We start from the raw sequence: 26880 nt of genomic DNA, 5'->3' as shown, positions 1-26880 counted from the left end.
TTATATAAACGTTATATCTTTAATAATCATTAAGAATTCTTAAACGTCGAACAACTTTAAAATCTTAAATACATACTTGTTTTCATAAAGAAAGTTTTAAAACAACCATTTTAAAATAGCAACACATTCGAAGATAAAGAATACACTACAGAGTTGTCACAAACATGGTAAAATAGAAATAGTTTTGTCTTTTTTTATCGTATTGAAGTTAAATATATTCTTAATTTTAGTTAATTGTATATTTATATAGTTAATTATATTGGAATGAGAACGGTCGAGGAATAAAATGCTATATTATTGTGTAATAAATACTTAAATCAGGTCGCCGACAAATGTGCCTCTAACTTTTCAGTGGGTGGGGTAATGTAGAATGACATGCTATTTTTACAGATACTTGTAAACTTTTTATTAAAGTAGCAATAATTTGACATTTGCTTATTAAATTATAATATTGTCACATTTATTATTTTTAACAAATTGAAAAGATATTGTATAATAATTGAATTGAACACTCATCACTGAATATTTTGCTATTAGCGTGTCCAGTGCTCACTCTGGCCTTCAGAAAATAATAGCCATAATTTTTTCCTTAAAAAAAAATTAGCCAAAACAGACGCAGACTTTTCCGCAAAATGGTATTGAAGGTAAAACGGAAATAAATGAATCTCATGTTATCAATGTTTAATCAAATGTATATCTATTGGATTTAAGTTCAAATATATACTTAAAAACAAGCATAATATCAGTGTCATTTTCTTATAAAATATTATCATGTCTTTACAATAAAGAATACAATCAAGGTTGTGGGTGTGACTTTACAAACCAGACATCAGCTACAGTTACATACATGTATACTTTACAACAAAAATATAAATACTTTTATCAAAGTACTATTGATAAAATAAGAAAACTGCCCTTTGAAATTGTTCAATGTCAAGTCTATCTAAGGTGCAAGTTCTGGTTAGTACACAACGAAATATTGTCAACCAGACCATCCCTAACACCGCATACGTATTCGTCATTCTATAAAAATTTTTATAAAGAATGCCGAAAGTAAATTAAAATCGACAAACCGTACCGTATACGAAAACAACTGTCCTAAAATATGTCGAGATACCTATTTTGCACATGAAATAAAATATGCATATTGTTTGACTGCAGAAAATAAAACCCTGTAACCTTGCAAATACGCAATCAATATAGGTTGAAATATTGTTTTAAAATTAGATATTGCAGTGCTTTGCTTAACTCATAAAATTGCGAGATGGCGGACATTTGCATTATGCGTTAAATGGTACTGTTTTCAGAAAGTAGCGAAAGCGTGAATAATTGCAACATTGCAAAACTCAAGTTTTTATACTACTTACCTTTTGAGTCGAAGTGTCGAATGTTTTTAACGTTAATTAGTATTTTGAGCAACAAAAACACATTAACTATAGAAAAATAACCAAATCGGCTTCTTTATTATAAACAAAGATCTATTAATATATCTTTGGGTATCATTTGAGCAACTTTGTAAACAAAATAATTACAAACAAAATTGAAATAATTATCACACATCAAGAAATGTTGAAGCAGACGACAGATAGCGGTACTGACGGGGATAATTAGTTGATGGCGATTAAATAATTATTTAATCAAGAATTAATGTTAAACGTAATCTAACTGCAGAAAAAACGTCGTGAAAAACTAAACCAGCCGACAATATTCGTGGCGATTTTCAATAATTACGCTTTGAAAAATAATAATTGGCGAAAATATAACGAAAATCTAACAGTTACCGATACTTGGTAAAGCACTGGGAGATTAAAGACGTATTTTTCGAAATATATCACTTCTGTTGGACAATAATTCAGAAAAACGCTCTAGGCCATGATGTTGCAGTTCTAAGTTATTGACACGTGTATGACAATACACAGGGTCGAGTGTTTACACAGGTAATCTCGTTATTGATTTTTCCTGCTTGATGGCCCAGATTTACAGGCGTTTTGCATTTGCCAGAAAACTTATAGAGGCAAATTTATTTTTGATGTAGGCGGATAAAATAATCGCCATTTTTTCTAGACAATTTTAAGAAATAATAGCCAGTTGTAGCCAGTTGGATTAAATAATCGCCATTGGCGATAATGTCTGGCAGCAGCGTGAGCACTGCGTGTCTATCTGTATCGTATGATTCCCTAATTTCCAGCATAACCTAATTTCGATCACTTTGTTTACATTAAGAACGCGGCTCTCGTGATGACGTCACAGGCATGGGCTCGGAGTATTTTGTTTTACTAATATTACTTCGCTTGAAAATAATTACAAACACGACTAAAATAAGGAAAAAACCAGTTTAATTGTATTTAAAAATCTTATTTATTTTAATGAAAATTCTTTTATTTTTTCACAATTCCCTGAAAATCTTGCATGGAACGATTTGTGCAGGCACATCGTGAAAATAGGTTACATGACAATATACACACGTTCAGTGGGTTAACCCTGTCCGGATTGGATGATAATTTTATCAAGTCTTTTAATAGAAACATATATATGCCAAAATTTTATTTTAACAAATTGCGAACGTTATTTCTTGTTCAACTCTTGAGCACTTTTCGTGTCAATGTTGCTCAAAAGAAGATCGACCAATAAAACAGAAACTTGTTAAACGGTAAATAGAAGTTGTGAAAAAAGTTAAATTAATCTTTCAGTTTCTCTAAATTTGTTCAGTGAATCGAATTTTGGAAGTTTTGTTGACCTCCTGCCTATTTCAATCGAGTACTCTCGCTTTTGGGATGTGACCTCTCGACTCAAGGTAAACAACGCGCGTAGTGTATGTCATTTGGGGGTGTGTATGGAACTATCGGCTTTGCGTGGTTAAACACGCTGTAAATTAACAATTTTGACATGGGTTGAATGGGAATGAAATAAATCTTTAAATGTACATCGTTTATTGCGGCATTGTTTGAATTATTTCTGAAATTATTTTAGTTGTTTTCTTAACCGCTCAACTCAAGGAAATTGGAGGATACTGTAGTATCCGCCCTCTTAATGAATATACTGGGGATATGGCATATCGGTGTATTAAGCCTTTGTCTTCAAATAATTTTTTATCGCAATAAAACAAGGAAAACACATCGGTTCCTTGTTATTTTATCCATTTTGTGAAGAAATTAAGTTTCATTATGATATGATGGGACATTTTATCTCGATATCGGCTGGGTTCTGCTTACAGTTGGACGCCATTTTGTTTGTTATGAAGAGTACCGCGTATCGGTGTATTAACGGTTAGCTGCTTTGTAAATTACTAGCCTAAAGTTTGGACCTGTCATTGGTGTACTATATAAAAGTTATTGCTAGTTAAATAAAAAACATAAAAAAATTCCTTTTATTTCAGTAGTATGCATATTTTTATGTTTAATATTATATAGAATATGTGCAGTTTATAAATACATAAAATATATTAAACATTATATAACATATTTCAAAAACAACAATAACTTGGCCACAACTTTGAACTTTTAGTCCTCTAGTGTCAATATAGTTTGTATACGCCCGTTTAAAAAAAAGGGACGTATTATAGTTTCACCTTGGCGGCGGGCAGGGGGCATCCACAGCAGTGTCCGCTCTCTAATTCAAATAGTTTTCATCTGATCTTCACCAAACTTGGTCAGAAGTTTAATCGAGACAATATCTAGGTCAAGCTCGAATATGGGTCATGCCGGGTCAAAAACTAGGTCACAGGGTCACTAAGTGCATTTCAAGCATTAAGCACAGGGTTATTTAGTGCATTTCAAGCATTTAGCATGGTGTCCGCTCTCTAATTGAAGTAATTTTCATCCGATCTTCACCAAATTTGGTAGAAGTTTTGTCTAGACAATATCTAGGTCAAGCTCAAATATGGGTCATGCAGGGTCAAAAACTAGGTCGTGAGGTCACTTAGTGCATTTCAAGCATTTAACATGGTGTCCGCTCTCTAATTGAAGTAGAAGACCTACTTGCTTTTGCAAGCTAAGGAAATCCGACCAATGAGCACCAAGTTCTTAAAAAGCAGTCAACCAATAGGAAATCGTCTCTTTTAGCGTAGTCTTATATGCTTAGATTCTTGAGCATCTTGTTTATATTCAACGTTTTAAATTGTTAAAAGTAAAGCTATTTTTAAATTATTATATTTTTATTAGAGCACAGCATCAACACTGCAAAGTACCCTATTATGTTTATGGTTCAGCCCAGTACAATCGGGCTGACCATATTGCTGTTTTCGGCCTTTTTAACGCACAGTATATATGTTAAGCAGTGTGCTCGGGCGATGGTTTTTAACCAAAGTCCCAAGGGTAAATAACCCCATTAGTCAATTGAAGAAGTTTTCATCTGATCTTCACCAAATTTGGTCAGAAGTTGTGTCTAGATGATATGTAGGTCAAGTTCAAATATGGGTCATGGTAAAGTGATCAAGTTGTCCTAAACCTTCAAACGGGCGTATCTTGTGACAGTTTGGCGCTCTTGTTACAATTTAACATCAACTTCAGATCAAATTTGAAGATAGTGGGCAACTGAAAATAAAAGAACATTAATTGGAAACACCCAGGAAAAATATTCGAGAAAAAAAGCAACATTTTATGTCAAATGAATGGTATAAAGTTTGAGCGAGTAATAGTAATCGTAGTAGCATGCCCATATATGTAAAAATACAGCACCGTCTAACACGCACATCACCATGTGACGTCATTTTTCTATGCCATGTTTCTATTTGGTAAAATAGCAATACAAAAATGTGAAATACTTTCTCAATCCTTAACAAAACTTATGCAACTGTGCTAGATATTGACATTGATACGTATTTTGTTACAAACGAGGTCATACTTACCCTAAGACAGGCCATTTAACGGTTATTTTTTGTTTATAATAAAGTGGAAAACTTGTAAACATTGGGCAACCAAACTAAGAAGTTTTGGGACAGATATTCTGCATGTTTTGGATTGCATTGATACGTCTTACCCTCTGATACGCAGTACTCGCAGTATATAAACACATTTTGGCAGTGAACAAATACAAAAACAAGCATGTGTTACATGTATATATGTCAATCTATTGTTTAATTAGTATTCTTTGACTTAACAACGCAAACTGCATTTAAATCGGCATTGTTTTGACAAAATACTGGCTAGACTTAGTTCCCTGTAGTAATCTGTTTATGTACATTTGTCTGAAAGTATCGGCCCTTTCTGATTGGTTGCTCAGATTTGTTACTATGCGCATATGCTTGTTCTAAAAAAAGAAACTTAAGGGAAAAACAAAACTCTTCCTCATGTTGTTCTTAAAATATTTTTACATTTTATTAAAAAATAAGCGGCATATAAAACATTGGACTGTCTGTTTGTCCGTCTTTCCGTCAAACTTTGCGTTTAGGTTTCAAAAATGTTCATTACTTCTATGTCCCTTGAGATATAACCTTCATATTTGGTATGCATGTGTATATGGATAAGGCCTTTCCATACGCACAAAATTTTTTACCTCTGTGACCTTGACCTTGAACATAGGGTCCGCGTTTAGGTTTCGAAATCTGCGTTAAGGTTTCGAAAAATGCTCATAACTTCTATGTCCATTGAGATATAACCTTCATATTTGGTATGCATGTGTATATGGACAAGGCCTTTCCATACGCATACATTTTTTTAGCCCTGTGACCTTGACCTTGAACTTAGGGTCTGCGTTAAGGTTTCAAAATCTGCATGTAGGTTTTGAAAAATGCTCATAACTTCTATGTCCCTTGAGATATAACCTTCATATTTGGTATGCATGTGTATATGGACAAGGCCTTTCCATACGCACACAAATTTTGACCCCTGTTACCTTGACCTTGAACTTAGAGTCCGCGTTTAGGTTTCGAAATCTGCGTTAAGTTTTGAAAAATGCTAATAACTTCTATGTCTTTTGAGATATAACCTTCATATTTGGTATGTATGTGTATATGGACAAGGCCTTTCCATACGCACACAAATTTTTACTCCCTTGACCTTGACCTTGAACTTAGGGTCCGCGTTTAGGTTTCGAAATCTGCGTTTAGGTTTCGAAAAAAGCTCAAGCTTCTATCAAGCGTTTATAGGGGGCATAAGTCATCCTATGGTTACAGCTCTTGTTTTGCCCAATAAGGAAAAGTACCTGTACCATACCAATTGGGAAAAATAATGCTATTTTGGAACAAAATTGACAAAAAAAATCTCTCTTTTGGGAATTTTTCAGATGGCAATTGGGAATTTTGTAGGGTTTTTTTCTTTAATGGGAAAGTACCTTTTATGGGTACTATACAAGATACTAAAAACTAGAGTCTTAAATGCCTGATCCAGCACAATCCTCAGTTACATCAAAATACATCTGAAACGATACTTGCAGGGCAATGTAGGGCGTAGGTTGCATCATCTAAAATTATACTCAATATCAAGCTAAAACTTTGTAAAAGAGTTTGTAACATGCTTGGTATTATGAAATAATAATTAACATGCTTGCTTGTCAAGAATGATGTTCCTTCAAACATTAAAGACTCTACCCTGTCAGCAATTATAGTATAATATGCAGTGTAAATCGTTCAAATTGATAACATAAACCAATGGTTTCTGTTTTAGTCTCGTCGATATGATACTCGCACAACCATTTTCTCTCCGGAAGGGAGATTGTACCAGGTGGAGTATGCCATGGAAGCCATAGGTCATGCTGGGACATGTCTGGGTATTCTGGCTTCAGACGGTGTCCTTCTTGCTGCAGAAAGGAGAAATACCAACAAACTTCTAGATGAGGTGGCATATTCAGAGAAAATATACAAGCTTCATGAGTAAGTTGGATTTCATTTGGATTAGTTCTTATGTTATGTTATAGAAGGATTAACAAATGGTTTTTTAAAACATTAGTTATTGATGACAAATGATTGCAGGAATAATATTTAGAGTTTAAAAAAGCATTTTCTGTTTGATTAATGACTTACTCTATGTTTCATGACTTATTTGGAACTAGGGGTTGCCAACTGGTACTATGACAATACTGGATAAAAGGTACACATTCTACAAAACATGTATAATTCTAATGTTTCTTGTTGGAAATTTATCTTAATTACTAACCATGAATACCACTTTTGAGCAGAAAATTCATCGATTTCAATCAGGAACTGTGTCCATAACAGTGAAAACTAGAAATGGCGAGGCAGAGGCTTACGCAAATCCCCACGCCGCATGTTTGACCCAGGGGGCGCCCCAGGGTTGGTAATTGGGCCCTGCATAGTTGATATTGACTGTATTGTCATAAGAGATGTTCATTATTAATGTGAAGTAAATCAGTGTAGAAATGAAGAAATTTTGGTAAAAGGCAATTTTTGGTGGGCGTGGTCTATGTGGGCGGGCATGCCCAAGGGTTGGTAATGGGGCCGTGCATAGTTGAGATTGACCGTACTGTCATAAGAGATGTTCAGTATCAATTTGAAGTAAATCGGTGTAGAAATGAAGAAGTTATAGTAAAAGGCAATTTTGGGTGGGCATGGCCTATGTGGGGGGGGTGGGGGGAATGCCCGGGGTTGGTAATGGGGCCATGCATAGTTGAGATTGACCATATTGTCATAAGAGTTGTTCAGTATCAATTTGAAAAAATATCTGTGTAAAAATGAAGAAGTAATAGTAAAAGGCAATTTTGGGTGGGCCTGGTCTATGTGGGCGGGGTCGCCCCAGGGTTGGTAATGGGGCCATGCATAGTTGAGATTGACCATATTGTCATAAGAGATGTTCAGTATTAATTTGAAGTAAATCTGTGTAGAAATGAAGAAGTTAATGTAAAATAACATAAAAAAATGAGTGAAAATCTCTGACCCGGCCCCACCCCAACCCCATAACTTTTGACCCAGGGGTCAGATCAAAATTCCAAATAGTGCAGGGTCGCACATATGCTCATAGCTACCATGTGTGTAAGTTTGAAGGTTCTAGTGCTTATAGTGTAGGAGGAGATAGTGGCCAGGACGGACAGACAGACACACAGACGGCGGAGATAACCACAATATCCCCACGCTTTTCAAAAAGCGTGGGGATAACAAATATTCCAAACTTTTTGTGTTGTAAATAGCTTGCATGCAGCATGAAATTGAATATTTTGGCAGATTAGTGTTTAGACTTTCTTGATTGGGTGACTTCGGAGGGTTTAATCCAATCAGAATATAGCTCTTAAACGTTATTTAGACCCATGTAAAGCGAGGTAAGAAAGAGCAACTTTTGGTTTACTACCCATAATGCAGTGCTCCAGCTAGGATTTGAAAAGGGCAGTGATGGGCTATTTTGTCAAAAGGGCACTTTGGAGTGCACAGTATTTTGTCAAAAGGGCCCATTTTAGCTCGCTGTAGTATCTGGAATGCTCCCTGTTGCATATTGATTTTTATATTATTATACCCCCACAGACGAAGTTTAGGGGGGTATATAGGAGTGAACTTGTCTGTCAGTTGGTCGGTCGGTCTGTCTGTCGGTCCGTATTAAGTGTCCGCTCTTTAATTCAAGTAGTTTTCATCTGATCTTCACCAAACTTGGTCAGAAGTTTTATAAACATCATGTCTAGGCCAAGTTCGAACATGGGCCTTGCCAGGTCAAAAACTAGGTCACGGGGTCACTTAGTGCGTTTTAAACATTCAGCATGTTGTTCGCTCTCTAATTCAAGTTGTTTTCATCCGATCTTCACCAAACTTGGTCAGAAGTTGTATTTAGATGATGTCACGGCCAAGTTCGAACATGGGCCTTTCTGGGTCAAAAACTAGGTAACGGGGTCACTATGTGCGTTTTAAACATTCAGCATGTTGTCCGCTCTCTATTTCAAGTAGTTTTCATCCGATCTTCACCAAACTTGGTCAGAAGTTGTATCTAGATGATCTTAAGGCTAAGTTCGAACATGGGCCTCCCCGGGTTAAAAACTAGGTCACAGGGTCACTTAGTGCGTTTTTTAACATTCAGCATGGTGTCCTCTCTCTTATTCAACTAGTTTTCATCCGATCTTTACCAAACTTGGTCAGAAGTTTTATCTAGATGATCTGATGGCCAAGTTCGAACATGGGCCTTGCTGGGTCAAAAACTAGGTCACGGGGTCACTTAGTGCGTTTTTTAACATTCAGCATGGTGTCCTCTCTTATTCAAGTAGTTTTCATCCGATCTTCACCAAACTTGGTCAGAAGTTTTATCTAGATGATCTGAAGGCCAAGTTCGAACATGGGCCATGCCAGATCAAAAACTAGGTCACAGGGTCACTTAGTAGGTTTTACACATTGAGCATGGTGTCCGCTCTCTAATTCAAGTAGTTTAAATCCGATCTTCACCACACTTGGTCAGAAGTTGAAACTTGATGATGTGTAGGTCAAGTTCAAACATGGGCCATGCCAGGTCAAAAACTAGGTCACGGGGTCAGTTAGTGTGTTTTAAACCTCACCATGTTGTCCGCTCTCTAATTCAAGTAGTTTTTATCCAATCTTCACCAAAATTGGTCAGAAGTTGTATCTTTATAATATAAATACAAAGGGGGTTAATTTTTTTTGGTCATTTCAAAAGTTCAGTTTGAGTTTTCTCCCTTTATCAGATTTTTTTTTCACAATGAAAACCTGGTTTTGTGACAATTTTGTCCCTTGTTTGCATTTGTCATAATTATGTACATTTCGTGTTGTCTGTGTTTGCTTGTTTTGGTTCTCATTTGTTGATAGCAAATCTTATGAAAGAAATATATCGTAATTGTAAATGTTTAAAGCAAGTCCCCTTACCGACATCATATACGAGAATTACTTTGATGTTAACGGACATGTACAATACTTGTTTTGACAGACGACACGTGCTTATCTAAAGTTTGTGTTAAGTAATACACAGGATCAGGGATCATATTTTTTTCGGTTTTGTCGGTCCTAGACCGATTGGGGCCATGAAAGACCGATTGAAAATCCCAAACAGTCGGTCCGATTCTGTTAGCTATTAAAATTCCCATGTCATGAAATCGATTACACAGTGTACATGCTAACACACCCTAATGACATTCTTATCTCGATAAGGTGTGATAAACCATCCGCTGCAGTCTCTAAACCGGTCAGGACCGGTTTATTGGCCTGACCGGGTTATTGCACGTCAGACCAAGAATCAAAAACTTGTGAACAGCGGATTAAAGACGCATCCGAAAAGACGCATCTGAATGCACGCGCTGTAACTAAACAAAACATGCCGATACATTTTCCACCAGCGTAATAATCCGGTAATATAATTATGAATGAAAGTCGCGGATCTGATCGACAGAACAGCCGAAAGTTATTTTTATGGGCGGAACTTCACATAAAATAGTACACAAGAAAAATAATATACATTGAATAAATCTTTAGTAAAACCGTGTTAGAATCGAAATAATTCGTGTACTTTAAACTTTTTTGTTGATAAACTCACGACCGGAAAATTAGATGCGTGGTTTCAAATGCTTCGCTCTCGTGATTAAATCCCTACGCATCTAAACTATCGGCCGTGGGTTATTTGACAACAAATTATTTCTTAATTATTTGGTTTGTTGTTGTCAGTAGCCAACCTACGCTAAGACATTTGTTTGGTTCAGTGCATGTTTGTAAGCTATTATCGAGTCGACAACAATTTAAAACATCGGTATAGACTTACACAGATTAATAATATTGACAACGATGAAAAAAGTCTGATAAAACAATGAAATACCAAATGATAAAACCAGTTGAGAAAACTCGTTCCGTTTAAAAAAAATGCCTAAGGAAATTTTACTTGTACATGTATTATACCACCTTTATGAATGGCAAAATCAATGGTATAAATTTTAAAGTAATTTGTCATGATTTCGGATATACATTTTCGGATACTTTTTCCCATTTATATCCGGACCGATTGATGTTGCGGGAAAATATGATCCCTGCACAGGATATTGGATTTTTGGTGCTTGATTGAGCAATTAAACAAAGACGCAGTCGGCGGTTTCCAGTAAGCCTTTTGTATACTCCTATAAATATGAGGTCGATTTACATCGACCTCATATCGTTTAACGTTATTTTGCAATAGCATCGTTCCGACATGAATTCATGTCGGAAGCTTTAACGGTATCAAATTCATATAACAGCACAGAATAATCATGCAATAAATTATTAAACATAAAATATAAACATTATTTTACTAATTGCATTAGAAAAATGTTTATACAAACTTACAAGTAATGATAGTCCAGACATTAAAACACTACCACTGTTCAAATTCCATATTGTTGCCATATAGCACTGTGTAAATTGAAAGTTGCATAATGTTACCTCATTGGTCGGTTATAAATACATTGTTTCTCTATGTATAGTATTCGATTTAGACGAAAATAATAACTTACGTGGAATGTCATATTAGTTTTCCATTAAAACTTTGATCTTGCTGTGTGTGTTTATGGACTTTATTAATTATGTTATACTTATTTTTGTATTTCATTAAGAATTAGAACGTGTAGCCCTTTTTGTTAACTGTTTTTAGCAAACGATTCGCGGCTTAATAAGACACGGAAAATAGTTAAAGCGACACTTTCATTTAAAGGTTTAATGTGAACAATATTAAATGAAACCTTTTTTGGTATTAATATATTTTATTGACATGTTAAATTCGATACTTGAAAAGGTGTTTAGTCTTTAAAAAGATGTCGCTGATATTTTTAATTTCAATAACTGTTAATATGCTTAATGTTGTGTAAGAAATTGAATAGTTTCACTGAGTTTTATTCCCGCCTAAAATCCGATATCGTTAAACGCGCAACGGTTAAGAATAAGGTCTAAATAAGTTTAAGTATTCAGATCTGAATATCAGCAGCTGTGCCAGCTGGGAGCCCCGTTTTGGCTTTAACAACCGCAAGCGAAACAACATACTTTTTTAAGTCTTGCACTTAGACTCCATGATCACAAGTATAGGTCCCTGCTGTGGCGTATGACACCATAGTGTTATTTAGTATTGGTCGGCACAGTATCTGATCATAACGAGACAATTGGTTTGTGCTGAACACAGGGGCAATAAAACCACAGATCTATCAAAAAACAAGATTATTGAGATATCTTTTATTGAACACCGCGATAAAAATGCTCAAACCACGGACTCTAGATTACACGGATAAGAAACATGGCAACATTCTCAGAATCATCACTGCTATATGTGTAATCACCTAACAATTCGTCTAAAAATAATTTATATATTTGAGTTGAAGACGATGTACTGTTGTATAAGTCTGAATAAACTATCTGTCTGCCTGTCTAAATCAAAGCCGTCATCGTCCCAGTGAAAAAAAATCTGATTTTGAATAGTTGAACATGATGCCCTAATGTCAAAATACGAAATGACCCGCGTAACACCGACCGTGATTTTCAAGAATCTTTAATAAATTGATAATTTAAGGTAAATAACATTTCATATAATTATACATAATTCCCTCGTTGATAATTAACAGCAAACGATGAATGTTTTTGACACCCATTTTATTTCAAGTATGCATGCAAAGCCGAATAAAATCGAGAGGGTCCGCTATATACGCTGTTTCATCATAAATTTAACACCCTTGCTGTGTTATAAACAAGAGCTGAAATAGTTAATTTATTAAGATTTATTTATAATAAGCTTTATTGATATGTTTCGTGAACAAAATACTACAATATATCATAAAAAATATAATAATCATGGCAAAGGAAATTCAATGGCCGGTTTCTAAACAAAAGCATAATCGCCAAGACCGTAGCATCAGTTCAGTGCGTTAGGAACTCGCGCTACTTTCTTCCGCCTTCATTCCTTAATTACTTTCGTTTTTAAACAATTTTTTTCTATCGTATACAGAATTCTATTCTCCTAAGCAAGATGTAATTTTTAAAACTGAACTCCAAATATAAACGCTACAAATTGGTATTAAGTACGAACATGTCAACCGTAAATATAGATTCTAAAACTCCAAAACGGTATGATGTTTGCAAAAGTTAAAGTTATAACTCACCGGGCTGTCGAAATCAGAAGAACGCTACAAATTGGTATTAAGTACGAACATGTCAACCGTAAATCTAGATTCTAAAACTCCAAAACGGTATGATATTTGCAAAAGTTAAAGTTATAACTCGCCGGGCTGTCGAAATCAGAAGAACGCTACAAATTGGTATTAAGTACGAACATGTCAACCGTAAATCTAGATTCTAAAACTCCAAAACGGTATGATATTTGAAAAAGTTAAAGTTATAACTCGCCGGGCTGTCGAAATCAGAAGAAAAACTTAATATATATTTATATATCTGTTTACTACGTAACGTAAGCTTTCTAATGATATATAATTTGTCAAAATCGGCCGAGAAATGAAACTATAATTCAACAAAAGACGTGAGTGGGTACATCAAAATGTATAACCTCGGCGCTTCGCTGTACGCTAATTGTACAAAATCGATAGCCACAATACGGCAAAACGCGCGGTGGTAAAACATAAAATGTGTATTTCTTGTGTTTATCTCGCTATAAATCCATTAATAACAACGGGAATATACTAAAACGTATATTTTTGAAAGAGGAATTAATAAGCAACAAGATAACGTATAAACCAATAAAATCGGATGAATAGTTTTTGCATAAGATTGAATTTACTACAGTAAGGGTCAAATACTCGATTCATCTCCTAACAATATACACTCCGTGATACAACTGGTAGTTTTAACACACACATATAGGTTCCATTTAATTTAAGAGTACAGAAAGCTAAAAAGTGATGTGGTTTGTTGTACAACAACAATTGGTTATGTGCAACCTATTCAAAAAATAATTTCGTTCAAGATAACTCAATGTAATTCTATAAACGACAAACACACGAAGTGTGTTGTGTATGTTTATTTTTAAAAATGTACATAAGTGGTTTAAAAGCACAATTTTTACACATTTAAGAGGTAATCGCTCACATATATGTCTAATTAATGATAATTTTATGCATTAGCAATGATTTAACGAGAAAAACTGAAGTTTTAGTTGAACTCAATTTGCTATAGGAAAACGACGGTAGCCGTTTAGACGTAAGCGGGGTAGCTTACGTCTAATTATTTGGACTAGCCTTTTGTACTGACCAACATAATATTTATTAGTGCACGTGCTTTTAATATCTAACATTTAGGGATACAAAATCCGGGTCCTAGACACTGTGTGCTTGTTTGGGCCATATAACGCAATCGCGGTGGCTATTTTCAGTAGCACATGTGTTCAGAAACTAACGAGTTTGGGTAATAAAGCACAGAGATTATGATCGTTAAACTGCATGGAGCCTGAAATGAAACAAAATGCCGACAAATCAAAAGATTAATCGCCTAATGTTTCAGTATACAATTCAATATTTTAAGGTGGGGTTCTCACTGCATTTCCTGTTGCATTCGCATACGCTTGTATTACTTGTTATATCCTCGTATTATTTATTAGAACACAGACTTAAAATTTATATGGTTGGAAGGAGAATTTGTTTCTCTACAATATTTACGTTGACATAAATGATGTGAAATGCAAGGAACTAAGTGAAAATTAAGCCTAAACAAGACAGGTGTAACAGTTGAGAAATTTTCCATTATTTTCCCAATAACACTATTGAGATGGTGTAGTCAGGCTTATCAGCTGTATAGACCGTTCTATAATTTAGTAATTACCCAATTATCTCCCCTGATTACTCTCCGCGTCCGCCATTACACTACTGCCAAACAACCGGTAACATATATAAGAGAGCACCGATTATTCAACGGGTGAATTTCTTTCTTTTTGTAAAACTTGTTTGTTTGTCATGCAATTTGTATGAAATAAAGTTTTTCTGCTAGAGGAGATGTTAAGTTAGTGTTATAACAGAAAAATGTTTGAAAAACGTGCATTTTTTTAGGTATTTGTCGAGGAAAATAAACACGTTAACACATTAAAAAAAACATTTAATTAAACTAAATGCAATATTTATCATTTGATTATATGCATCAATCTTAAAATCGCGTAATCCTTTGCATTCCAGTGTTGAATTGCCCTATTGTTCTGCATAATCCGATTATCTCGTTTTGATCAGATATTATCCAGACTTAACTAACAACATGGCGTCATCCCGGGGTGTCATAAACCACACTGGGTGGCAGATGACAGTCTGGTCATTAAACACAATTGATGATGCCACCATGTCTTCTCTTTCTGGTAGTATTAAGCAGTCATTTGGTTTAATATTTTACCTCCGACATACTTAACAGTTGCGTTCATTAGATATGTTACATATTGTACAAATTAAAAGTTATGTCCAATATAGAATATCAGAAATTGTACACCGTAAAGATACTAGCCCGTTTAATCCCTGGTTTAATTTATGTAAAAAAGTATTTGATAATTATAAAATTTACCTAAAAACATAACATTTAACGTATTTAGCGGGTATCGGTTAATTAAAACTACGTCATTTCGTATGAAGATTTAATGTTACGGCAATGCACGAACGACATCATTAAACAAGAAATTACATTTGACACGAACGGGGGTATATATTGTTTTTAAAAAATATTAATATAGATATATGTGTGTTAAAATGTTAGATATTTGCCACTCATACTCACTAGTAACGAGTTTTCAATATACATGAATACACAGTTCAAATTGCATCATGTAAAGTTGTGTTTTTCAGTTGTATGTTTATATTCCTCAATAGCGTCATTCTCTGTACAAAACCCATCAAATTAAAATTACATGTTAATACTGTCATGCACTTCGCTTTAAATAGGGCTTTGTAGTACGTTTATTTTCAATGCACCCCTTATACTTTCTATTACTCACGTGTTTATCACACTAACGTACTCATGCCATTCATAATTATATTTTTATAATTAGATGTATTACTATTTTAATTTATTGAAGCTTTTCTGCAAAAAATATTACGGCTTATGCATAGAGCTCTTTGTTGTGTCAAATTGTCGGCCTTTCAGTCTTCAGATAATCTTTAATTTGATGCTTATGCTGCGTTTTTAAAGTTGCAAATAAATGTATTTATAAATTCGTTTGGCGCTTAATAATATATTTTTGAAATATTATTTAGGTGTTTTTTTCTGAGTTTTTTTGTGTGGATTAATTGACTAAACATTTGGTGTCGTTATCCATATGTTTTGCGTTACTTCAAAGACCTATAAAATACATTTTTTAGTATTTTTTAGCTTTATAGCTGTTAAATGATTCACAGATGAAAATATAGATATATTACATAAATCACATTCTCTTCATCTTCCGAATAATCACATAAAAGATCGTCAAGATCAATATCACTCTCTCATAATAAAAAGCTCGTTTTTTAACGTGACAAAATTCCATAATTAAATATAAATCCAAACCACAATTTTTTATCTTTGATATCAGTTAGAACAAGAAAAATAAAGGAAGGCGTATCAAAAATATCATACTTAATATAATATGTTATGATTTAGGAATGTAGATTTTTACCACATGAGACCAATTACAAACAATTAGCGGTAATTAATTGCGCGAGAATCTTTAATAAGTATTAATTAAAATATAAATTGCTTGATGTTGCGGCTATTAAAATCAACACAACAATACATGCGTGAATTGTTTGTGAAACGTTAAAAGAAACAAGTCTAATCAAAGACATAGTATGAGCGACTGAACCGGCAAATTTTCGCCGATGATTACCACTTAATTACAGATATAAAAAAAAACAAATACACGAAAGCATTTTAAACATTTTATTTGTAACAATCAATCTCAACTTCAAACAATCATTTAAAAAACAAAAATGTGATAATCGCCTCACATTAATTCATTAAGTAATTTATTTATCCGACAACGGTTAAGCGGGTATTCTCTACGTTTTTGGCATTTGGAATCGCAGTCTCGCACCAGTTAGCAGCAGTGTAATGGCGGACAGTCACGTGACTGACAATATGGCGGCGGTCAATTTATCGATTATGGAACGGTCTATATGGAGTCACTGTTATCAGACCAGCAGGACTGGTATTGGCCTGGAGTGGCAGATCAGATAAGAAGTCTTATCAGGGAAAGGGTTAACTCATCTGTGAAATGGTTTACCTCATACATCTAATGTTTATACAAGGGATTATAAAAATTGGCGCAAAGGGACACCTGTATATGAGAGAAGAGATAGATTGCAGTCTAGCATAAAAAGCATGAGAAACTCATGGAATAGAGCCTAAAGAATCTATAAAAGGGCTGAAACTTTCAATTTGTGCAATTAAAATTTTAGACTCATTACTGAAAATCTGTCAAAATGTTCAAGTGGGAAAAATTAAACAATTAAAAGCAAGATGGACATTGTTGTGTACAAGATCGCGATAGAAAATTTCTAAGACGCTACTATTTAGTCAACCATTTAACCTCAAAACATAACTTTTCCAAAAGTTGGGAAAACAGAAGCAAGAAGATTGGCTATAAGAGAGCATGTTCAGCCATCTCATAAGTCATTCCAATTAGGATGACATGTACATAATTGACTACAGTGAAGTTGATTCATAATTAGATTTGTAAGGAGAGCAGGATGAGGAGGAGAAATTAAGGTATAGGTTTTTCACTCATTTTTTAGGTTATTTTACATTAACTTCTTCATTTCTACATTGAATTACTTCAAATTTATACTGAACATCTCTTATAACAATACGGTCAATCTCAACTATGCATGGCCCCCATAACCAACCCTGGGCCGCCCCTGGGTCAAACATGCAGCGTGGGGATACGCATCGGCCTCTGCCGCGCCATTTCTAGTTTTGTTTGTAAAGATATGATAAATTTTTATGCCCCCCTTCGAAGAAGAGGGGGTATATTGTTTTGCACATGTCGGTCGGTCGGTCCGTCCACCAGATGGTTTCCGGATGATAACTCAAGAATGCTTAGGCCTAGGATCATGAAACTTCATAGGTACATTGATCATGACTGGCAGATGACCCCTATTGATTTTCAGGTCACTGGGTCAAAGGTCAAGGTCACAGTGACTTGAAATAGTAAAATGCTTTCCGGATGATAACTCAAGAAGGCTTACGCCTAGGATCATGAAACTTCATAGGAACATTGATCAGGACTTGCAGATGACCCCTATTGATTTTCAGGTCACTAGGTCAAAGGTCAAGGTCACAGGGACTTGAAACAGTGAAATGGTATCTGGATGAATACTCAAGAATGCTTACGCCTAGGATCATGAAACTTCATAGGTACATTGATCATGACTTGCAGATGACCCCTATTGATTTTCAGGTCAAAGGTCAAGGTCACAGTGACTCAAAACAGTAAAATGGTTTCCGGATGATAACTCAAGAATGCTTACGCCTAGGATCATGAAACTTCATAAGAACATTAATCATGACTGGCAGATGACCTCTATCGATTTTCAGGTCACTAGGTCAAAGGTCAAGGTCACAGTGACTACAACTAGTAAAATGGTTTCCTGATGATAACTCAAGAATGCTTACGCCTAGGATCATGAAACTTTATAGGTACATTGATCATGACTGGCAGATGACCCCTATTGATTTTCAGGTCACTAGGTCAAAGGTCAAGGTCACAGTGACTCGAAAATAGTAAAATGGTTTCCGGATGATAACTCAAGAACACTTACGCCTAGGATCATGAAACTTCATAGGTACATTGATCATGACTTGCAGATGACCCCTATTGATTTTCAGGTCACTAGGTCAAAGGTCAAGGTCACAGTGACTCGAAACAGTAAAATGGTTTCCTGAAGATAACTCAATAATTATTAGGCATATAATCATAAAACTTCATGACTGGCAGATGACCCCTATTGATTTTCAGGTCACTAGGTCGAAGGTCAAGGTCACAGTGACAAAAAACATATTCACTCAATTGCTGCCACTACAACTGATATCCCATATGGGGGGCATGCATGTTTTACAAACAGCCCTTGTTGTTTGTAGGTTTTTAGAATTATGTTTACTATAATGTTTTGCATTAGATACTAGGGGTGATCAGAAAGATTTTAAACTGTCTGCATTACTTATTTATTTGACATCAGTGCTGTTTAAAATTGTCCCTTTATTTCCACGCATACATGTATTTGAATACCGGGTAAGTGGTAGTACAGGACTTCTATACTAATTTTAACAACGCTTTAGCGTAAGTATATTAACATCCCCAAGCAGTCAGAAAATTGAACAAGATATTGTTTACCGTGACAACAACCTTTCCATTTTAAAATCACAAGAAGGGAAAAAGCAGGGCATGCTTGAATATAGAAGCTGCAAACGATTTTTGCATAATATGACATAAATAAAACTGCATATTTTGCTGAGCATCCCTGTTTAGGTCAATGTTAATACGGTACATTGGATTTCTAAGACAATACAAAAAGCAATTTTATTGTACAATTGTGTGTTTATGTATAATTTGAAATAAAATTATTCAAACCTGAAACAAACATGTAAATAGAATTAGATTAAGAAATGTACACATATGGAGTGACTTTTAAGAGACAGAATATTTAATATAATTAATGAAAACATTGATTGACCATTTCAACACCAAGATTAATTAAGGATTAATATTGACATGCATCATGGATGAAAGCAAGATTCTGTGACATGTGATACGGGGAAATGTATGACAGTTTGATAAAATGGCACCATTAAATTGTATAAGCACAGTTGAGATTACAAAAATTAAAGAAAACCATGAGACACATATTGGACCTTCACCATTTTGATCAGGTTTGTCCCATGGTCCATGGGTTGCGAATTCTTTCAAATGATTTTTTTCAAACTCCATAGTCTCTTTTTATGCCCCCGAATGAGGGCATATAGTGATCGGACTGTCCCTCCTTCTGTCCGTCACACTTTGCGTTTAGGTTTCGAAAAATGCTCGTAACTTCTATGTCAATTCAGATAGCAATTTCATATTTGGCATGCATGTGTATATGGACAAGGCCTTTCCATACGCACAAAAATTTTGACCCCTGTGACCTTGAACTTAGGGTCCGCGTTTAGGTTTCGAAATCTGCGTTTAGGTTTTGAAAAAAGCTCATAACTTCTATGTCCCTTGAGCCATGGCCTTCATATTTGGTATGCATGTGTATATGGACAAGGCCTTTCCATACGCACACAAATTTTGACCCCTTTGAACTTGAACTTAGGGTCCGCGCTTAGGTTTTGAAATCTGCGTTTAGGTTTTGAAAAATGCACATAACTTCTATGTCCCTTGAGCTATAACCTTCATATTTGGTATGTTGTGTATATGGACAAGGCCTTTCCATCAACACAAAAATTTTGATCCCTGTGACCTTGACCTTAGGGTCCTTGTTTAGGTTCCTTGTTTAGGTTTCGAAATCTGCGTTTAGGTTTCAAAAAAGCTCATAACTTCTATCAAGCGTTTATAGGGGGCATAAATAAGTCATTCTATGGTGACAGCTCTTGTTTTAAATATAGTTAGCATGTTTTACTATTGCTATTATTATTTACTATTGTTCAGGGATATGGTCTGCAGTGTTGCTGGTATCACATCTGATGCTAATGTCCTCACAAATGAGCTGCGGTTAATTGCACAAAGGTGGGTTTGATATCATTAAATGTGTTAATATGTGTTTATTTGTTTCCTTTTTTTTGTAAGAGCATTGAATAATACTGGTAACATCAATATAGACATAAGTTTAACCATACAACTCTTACAAATGATTCTGCCAATACAAGTATAAAATAGTATAAGTTTTTTTTGTTAGGTATCTGCTGCAGTACCAGGAGCCAATACCTTGTGAGCAAATGGTCAGCACCCTCTGTGATTTAAAACAAGCCTATACACAATACGGAGGTAAGTCAGTGTTAACCCTTTGCATGCTGGAAAATTTGTCGTCTGCTCAAATGTCGTCTGCTGAATTTATAAAATTAGCATTTTCTTTGATTTTTTTCATAGAATATTATCAGAATAGCAAACAGTTTGGATCCTGATGAGACACCACGTTCTGTGGCGTCTCATCTGGATCCAAACTGTTTGCAAAGGCCTTCAAAATTCGGTTCCAGCACTGAAAGAGTTAACATCTGTGATAACTGCTGTTTCCTCACAACATCGAGAGAATGCTTAAACTTAGGATCATATACATTAGTATGCTGGTCTGTCTCGAGGTAAAAAAGTCATCTATCAATAATTAATTATGTGGGAAAAAAATCCTTTTAATGGTTTTAAAATTACCTCCCCATATGTAAATTTGGCTTGCCATATTAACACAAATCTGTTATCTTTTGCACATTTATAAGACTTCCGATGCAAGTCTGCGGCCTTACAAATTTGTGTTTAAGAAACATCTTTTCTTATTTGTGTCCTTAAAACCTAGGTGTCTGTGTCATTGTTTACTTGTCTTAACTGATAAGGCTATACTTATTGGATTCTGGATTCATCATGGGTGGGAAAAATAGCACTTGTCAATCCATTAAATAATTCAACTTCTAGGTGGATCTTGTTCAAACTTGAATATGTTAAATATGTTTACTTTGTTTAGTATGTTGATGACTGTTAAGAAGGATTTTTAGGCTGCATAGATTATGAGCCTTTCTATGTTTTTCCAACATGTTTTATTTTTCACCATTTTGGGAATGGGGCGAGGTCCCTTTGGATTGGGAAAATTCGTGGCATTTTAACTAAAATTGAGAATACTCAATTTAATATCCAGTAGGGATAAAGATATTTATTTTCATGGTGAAAAACACTCTTTTTATTCCAATATTTCGCCCAAATGGGCTTTATCAAGGTTTTCAAATATATATTTACTACATTTTTTTACTGTCTTGTTCATCAATAAAGTAAATGTTTTTCAACATCAAAAATGACAGGAAATGACGTCATACATTACCATATGACATACAATTGCGCCAAAATAAATAAATAACATATACTGATGACAATTTGTTGTATGGTTACTATACTTGATTAGAACTTACTACCAATTGTAATTTAAATACTATAATAATAATAATACAGATATTGACTGTAAGAGCCAAAAAAATATCCACAAATTCAAAATTCCTATTATACAAGACAATAAAAAAGATGTAGTAAATTTATATTTGTAAACCTTGATAAAGCCCATTTGGGCGAAATATTGGAATAAAAAGAGTGTTTTTAACTATGAAAATAAAATTGAGAAATTAGTGTTGTTGTTTTGCTAACAAATGCTTAAAATTGACAATAAAAGTGTTTTCAATATTATATTTCCTAAGGTTTAACATATAGAGCTGGATGGGAGATGTATTAAATGTTGCGATCATAAACAGTTTTACTTAAGGTTCAACTTATAAGCTGGATGGGAGATGAATTAAATGTTGCGATCATAAACAGTTTTACTTAAGGTTCAACTTATAGAGCTGGATGGGAAATGAATTAAATGTTGCGATCATAAACAGTTTTACTTAAGGTTCAACTTATAAGCTGGATGGGAGATGAATTAAATGTTGCAATCATAAACAGTTTTACTTAAGGTTCAACTTATAAGCTGGATGGGAAATGAATTAAATGTTGCGATCATAAACAGTTTTACTTAAGGTTCAACTTATAAGCTGGATGGGAGATGAATTAAATGTTGCAATCATAAACAGTTTTACTTAAGGTTCAACTTATAAGCTGGATGGGAAATGAATTAAAGGTTGCGATCATAAACAGTTTTACTTAAGGTTCAACTTATAAGCTGGATGGGAGATGAATTAAATGTTTAAATCTGGAAGAAAAAAAGGTAAAATTGTGAATCGTTAGGTCCCATTTCAGAAAAATATATACTTTTTTCATTGGAAATGGGGCGGAATACCGGCTCTGAATTTGAACAAGCAAAAAACAATGATAGGTGCCTGAAGCTTGTTTTTTCAACTCCTTTTGTTATTACAGGGTGGATCTGTCTCAAAATTTGCTGTTAAATGACCTTAATGTGCAGATGATCATGAAGACTGGATTTTTTTGCAGAATTATGGACCTTTGTCTGCTTCTTCACTATAGATACATGTATTACATGTAATTCTAAAATTGTGTGTTCAACTTCTCTTCAGCAGAACTTGTAGATGATCCTTACAGAATGCATTTTGTGACTGCGATAAGTTTTGGCTCATTTCCAACTGTAGAATATATATAGTGTATTTGTCCGTGTCCAAACATGGGTTGTGGTGACATCAGATTCTCTGACACATTTCTAGTTTGATACATTATGATTCTTGCTGTATGCTGATACTCTCAAGCCTTTCATCTGAATAGCATGTTAAACATAAAATGTATGGAGTCACACGTAAGCTGTAGATTCATTGTGCATAGTCTAGCCGTAATGTCCTCATTAACACAGTTTTCACACTCATGCCTTGCAGGTATGCGTCCATTTGGCGTCTCTCTGCTGTACATGGGCTGGGACAAACACTATGGCTTCCAGCTGTACCAGAGTGATCCCAGTGGCAACTACGGGGGCTGGAAGGCCACTTGTATAGGCAACAACAGCGCTGTATGTACAGCTTGCAAGCAGAATCCTCTACTGGCATTTAGATTTGACATTTGAGCCCTGTTTTGAGAAAATTGACCTGAATGCAAGTGCATTAAGTGTCTTCTGAGATAAGCCTGTGATGTCCGCATTAAGTGTCTTCTGAGATAAGCCTGTGATGTCCGCATTAAGTGTCTTCTGAGATAAGCCTGTGATGTCCGCATTAAGTGTCTTCTGAGATAAGCCTGTGATGTCCGCACAGGTAAATCAGGGAGGACACTTAACACTTACACTGGATTTTTATTTGACTTGACGCACATGCACAAAGTTTTCCTAGGCTTATTTCTCAATTTTAAATCGTAATTGTAAAAAAATATGTTTCCTGAAAGATTTCAATTCATGTAAGCTTTAAGTCCTGAGAACTTTGACGTGCTAGCATATGAATTGTAAATATGAGAAATAAAAAATAATTGTATAGGAGTATAAGTTGTTGAAAAATATCATGGATTAAAGGATTGAACATTTTTGAAGATCAATGAGTTGTTTGGCAAGAACATATAATGATGAATTTTTCCTATTGCATATGATAAACTTCTTGAGACATGTTGTTGTTTTTAAATGTTTGAAAACATGATTTTTTCACGGTCCTTCTATCACCAGAATGCAGTGTCCATGCTTAAACAAGAATACAAGGAAGGGGAGACCAATCTGCAGCAAGCCCTACAGTTGGCTGTCAAAGTCCTGAGTAAAACACTTGATATGACGAAACTGACGTCAGAGAAAGGTATCATTGATGTCAGGGTCACTGTGTCTTAAGACATGCATTTAGAAAAATGGTTTCTGCATCTTAAATTAAACATGAATTTAACTTACATAATTCAAGGGGACACGAGGATTTCACTGCTTTGAATTTTAGTATGTGACAACTTTTCATTGCGTCTCTTGTCCATGGACATGTAACTGTACATGTGTTAGTATTTCCACACCCCTGGTACATAGAGAAGGCTGTGCTAGTGTTTTTATGCCCCCGGATCGAAAGATCGGGGGCATATTGTTTTTGGCCTGTCTGTCTGTCTGTCTGTCATTCATTCATTCATTGTGTGTGTCCCTTAACTTTAACTGTGGTTAAAGTTTTGCAATAACTTTTGCATTATTGAAGATAGCAACTTAATATTTGGCATGCATGTGTATCTCATGAAGCTGCACATTTTGAGTGGTGAAAGGTCAAATATATGGCTTCAAAGCGGCACAATAGGGGGCATTGTGTTTCTGACAAACACATCTCTTGTTTTTCACTATTTTGGGAATAGGATTTGGGCCCTTGGACTATAATTAGGAAATAAGTGTTTTTTTGTATGGCTAACAAATGGGAATTTAGGCAGTCATTTGAAAAAATATACACGTTTTGAGTGATGGCTCCAAATTATACCCCCCAAAAATATTGGTGTGATGTTGCAGTGGAGATAGCAACACTGACGCGGGAGAACGGTCAGACGCACATCAAGATCCTTGACAACAAGTTTGTGGACGAGTGCATCAAAGTGCATGAGGCAGAGGAAGCCAAGGCTGAGGCAGAGAAAAAGAAAGAGAAGTCTTAATAATGAATAGGACTACATGGTATGTAGGGTGTTTAATGAGCCCTGTTCTTGAAATACTGGACATAATACCTGTGTGTTTAGGGCTTTCCCAGATTAGCCTGTGCAGTCTGAACAGGCTAATCAGGGACAACATATCAGCTTTTATTTATCTTTTGTTTAAAGAAAGTCTCTTCTTAACAAAAATCCAGCGTAGGCAGAGTTTTGTCCCTGATTACACACATGCATTATGACCCGTTTCCCCAGAACAAGGCTCATATCAAATGATTTGGACTTAATATGTACGGAGAGTTATTTGTTTGACAGGGCCTTAAATCTATCTTTTTATATCCCAAAGAGGTACAAATAACTCACTTTAGCATTATTTGCTTTCCAAATAAGCACTCAGAAGAAACCATGTACTGGTTTAAGTACAAAGTGGTTTTTTCATTTATTCTGTCAGGCTGAATGTTATAAACATGCCGACTTAATTTCCCAATTTTACAGCTTTAAGTAGTATTTTGAGTTTGTGCAGCCTTATGTCAAACAAAAAGCATTAAGAACTAGACACTGATTCCCCCCCCCCCCCCTCCTACAAATGTAAGGAAATAGAGGAATCCACTATATACAGTCAGCCCAAACTGGTCGCAGTCAAAATTCGATTCTAAACAATCATAGATGCATTGAGGTCAAAGGGGACACGAGGATTTATACTACTAGGAATTTTACCATCTGACTAGCAAACTTTTCTTGGAAAGTTTTAGAAAGATCCAGCCTTGTTGAATATACAACATTTAGGGACTCTATTTTATAGTGGGAAAACTAAGGTCCATAGTTATGTTGTAACTCATTGCAGGCAAAAAACCTTTCTTATTGATCTTCTACATTAGAAGGTCATTCAACTGTGACAGTTTTAGCAAGATCCGTCAAGGTGTTTATGAAAAGTTCATTACTTGCGCTTCGGAATGTACATTTTGGGAGGTTATAACTTCAAAGATAAATAATGAACTGACTTTTATGGTACATGTATACCCTTTTCTTAGACGTTATTTACAGCCAAAATGAAGTAAAAAGAGAAGCGCTGTCGTGGTCACGCATTTTTTTATGTCAAATTCTTTGTTTTTCAGACAAGTGTTCCTTGGATTCAAGTTCTCTAGGCAAAGACATTGAATGACATCTAAAGACAGTGATGTTGGTGCACCATTTTTAGTTTTCAAATATTAATATCATGCAACTGTTAACAATAAATTGTTAATAAGAATAGGAATGTCATCATATTGAATACAAATATGTATGTGCTAAAAACAAAAGATAAGTAACTGTTAAATTGAACTTGCTGTAAGTGCTTTATATGTTTATGTATTTTGTTCATTTCTTTGAATCATTATGTTCATTTGAATAAAATCCCTTATTTGCAATAAAAAGTAAATGTTTAAATTGTTGTCTTTGCTCATTTATTTGAGCTGCGCTCTGGAAAAGGGGGACTTGTGTTTAAAGTGTCATCACAGATCAGCCTGTCTAGTCAGCACAGGCTAATCAGGATCCATAATTTCAGCCTATAACAGGATTTTTGCTAAGAATATACTAACTAAATACAAAAAATACCATTTAAGCGGAAAGTGTTGTCCCTGATTAGCCTGTGCAGACTGTGGGAGGACGCTACAGATGTGCATTAAGCCCCATGTGGGGACTGTGGGAGGACACTACAGATGTGCATTAAGCCCCATGTGCGGACTGTGGGAGGACACTACAGATGTGCATTAAGCCCCATGTGCGGACTGTGGGAGGACACTACAGATGTGCATTAAGCCCCATGTGCGGACTGTGGGAGGACACTACAGATGTGCATTAAGCCCCATGTGCGGACTGTGGG

General features: G+C 35.1%; 1 protein-coding gene across 1 annotated transcript; it reads left to right on the top strand.

The window, feature by feature from the left end:
• On the top strand, positions 1-26444 carry LOC127876148 (proteasome subunit alpha type-4-like). The gene is made up of 8 exons (XM_052421133.1): positions 1-167; positions 6603-6808; positions 20463-20540; positions 20710-20798; positions 23327-23457; positions 24094-24217; positions 24892-25050; positions 26135-26444. Exons 1-7 carry the CDS (start codon positions 165-167, stop codon positions 25029-25031), a joined length of 771 nt encoding a protein of 256 aa, XP_052277093.1. The 5' UTR covers positions 1-164; the 3' UTR covers positions 25032-25050; positions 26135-26444.
• The last annotated feature ends 436 nt before the right edge of the window (positions 26445-26880 follow it).

The sequence above is a fragment of the Dreissena polymorpha genome, chromosome 4 (genome assembly GCF_020536995.1).
Source record: "Dreissena polymorpha isolate Duluth1 chromosome 4, UMN_Dpol_1.0, whole genome shotgun sequence".
Classification (NCBI taxonomy): Eukaryota; Metazoa; Mollusca; class Bivalvia; order Myida; family Dreissenidae; genus Dreissena; species Dreissena polymorpha.
This window is presented reverse-complemented; position numbering and strand designations above follow the sequence as displayed.

What these genes read in the sequence shown, in the direction of transcription:
- LOC127876148 (XM_052421133.1), top strand. An exon ending in AGCCTATACACAATACGGAG is followed by an intron (nt 20,799 to 23,326) that starts GTAAGTCAGTGT and finishes CATGCCTTGCAG; the next exon opens with GTATGCGTCCATTTGGCGTC. An exon ending in GAAACTGACGTCAGAGAAAG is followed by an intron (nt 24,218 to 24,891) that starts GTATCATTGATG and finishes GTGATGTTGCAG; the next exon opens with TGGAGATAGCAACACTGACG.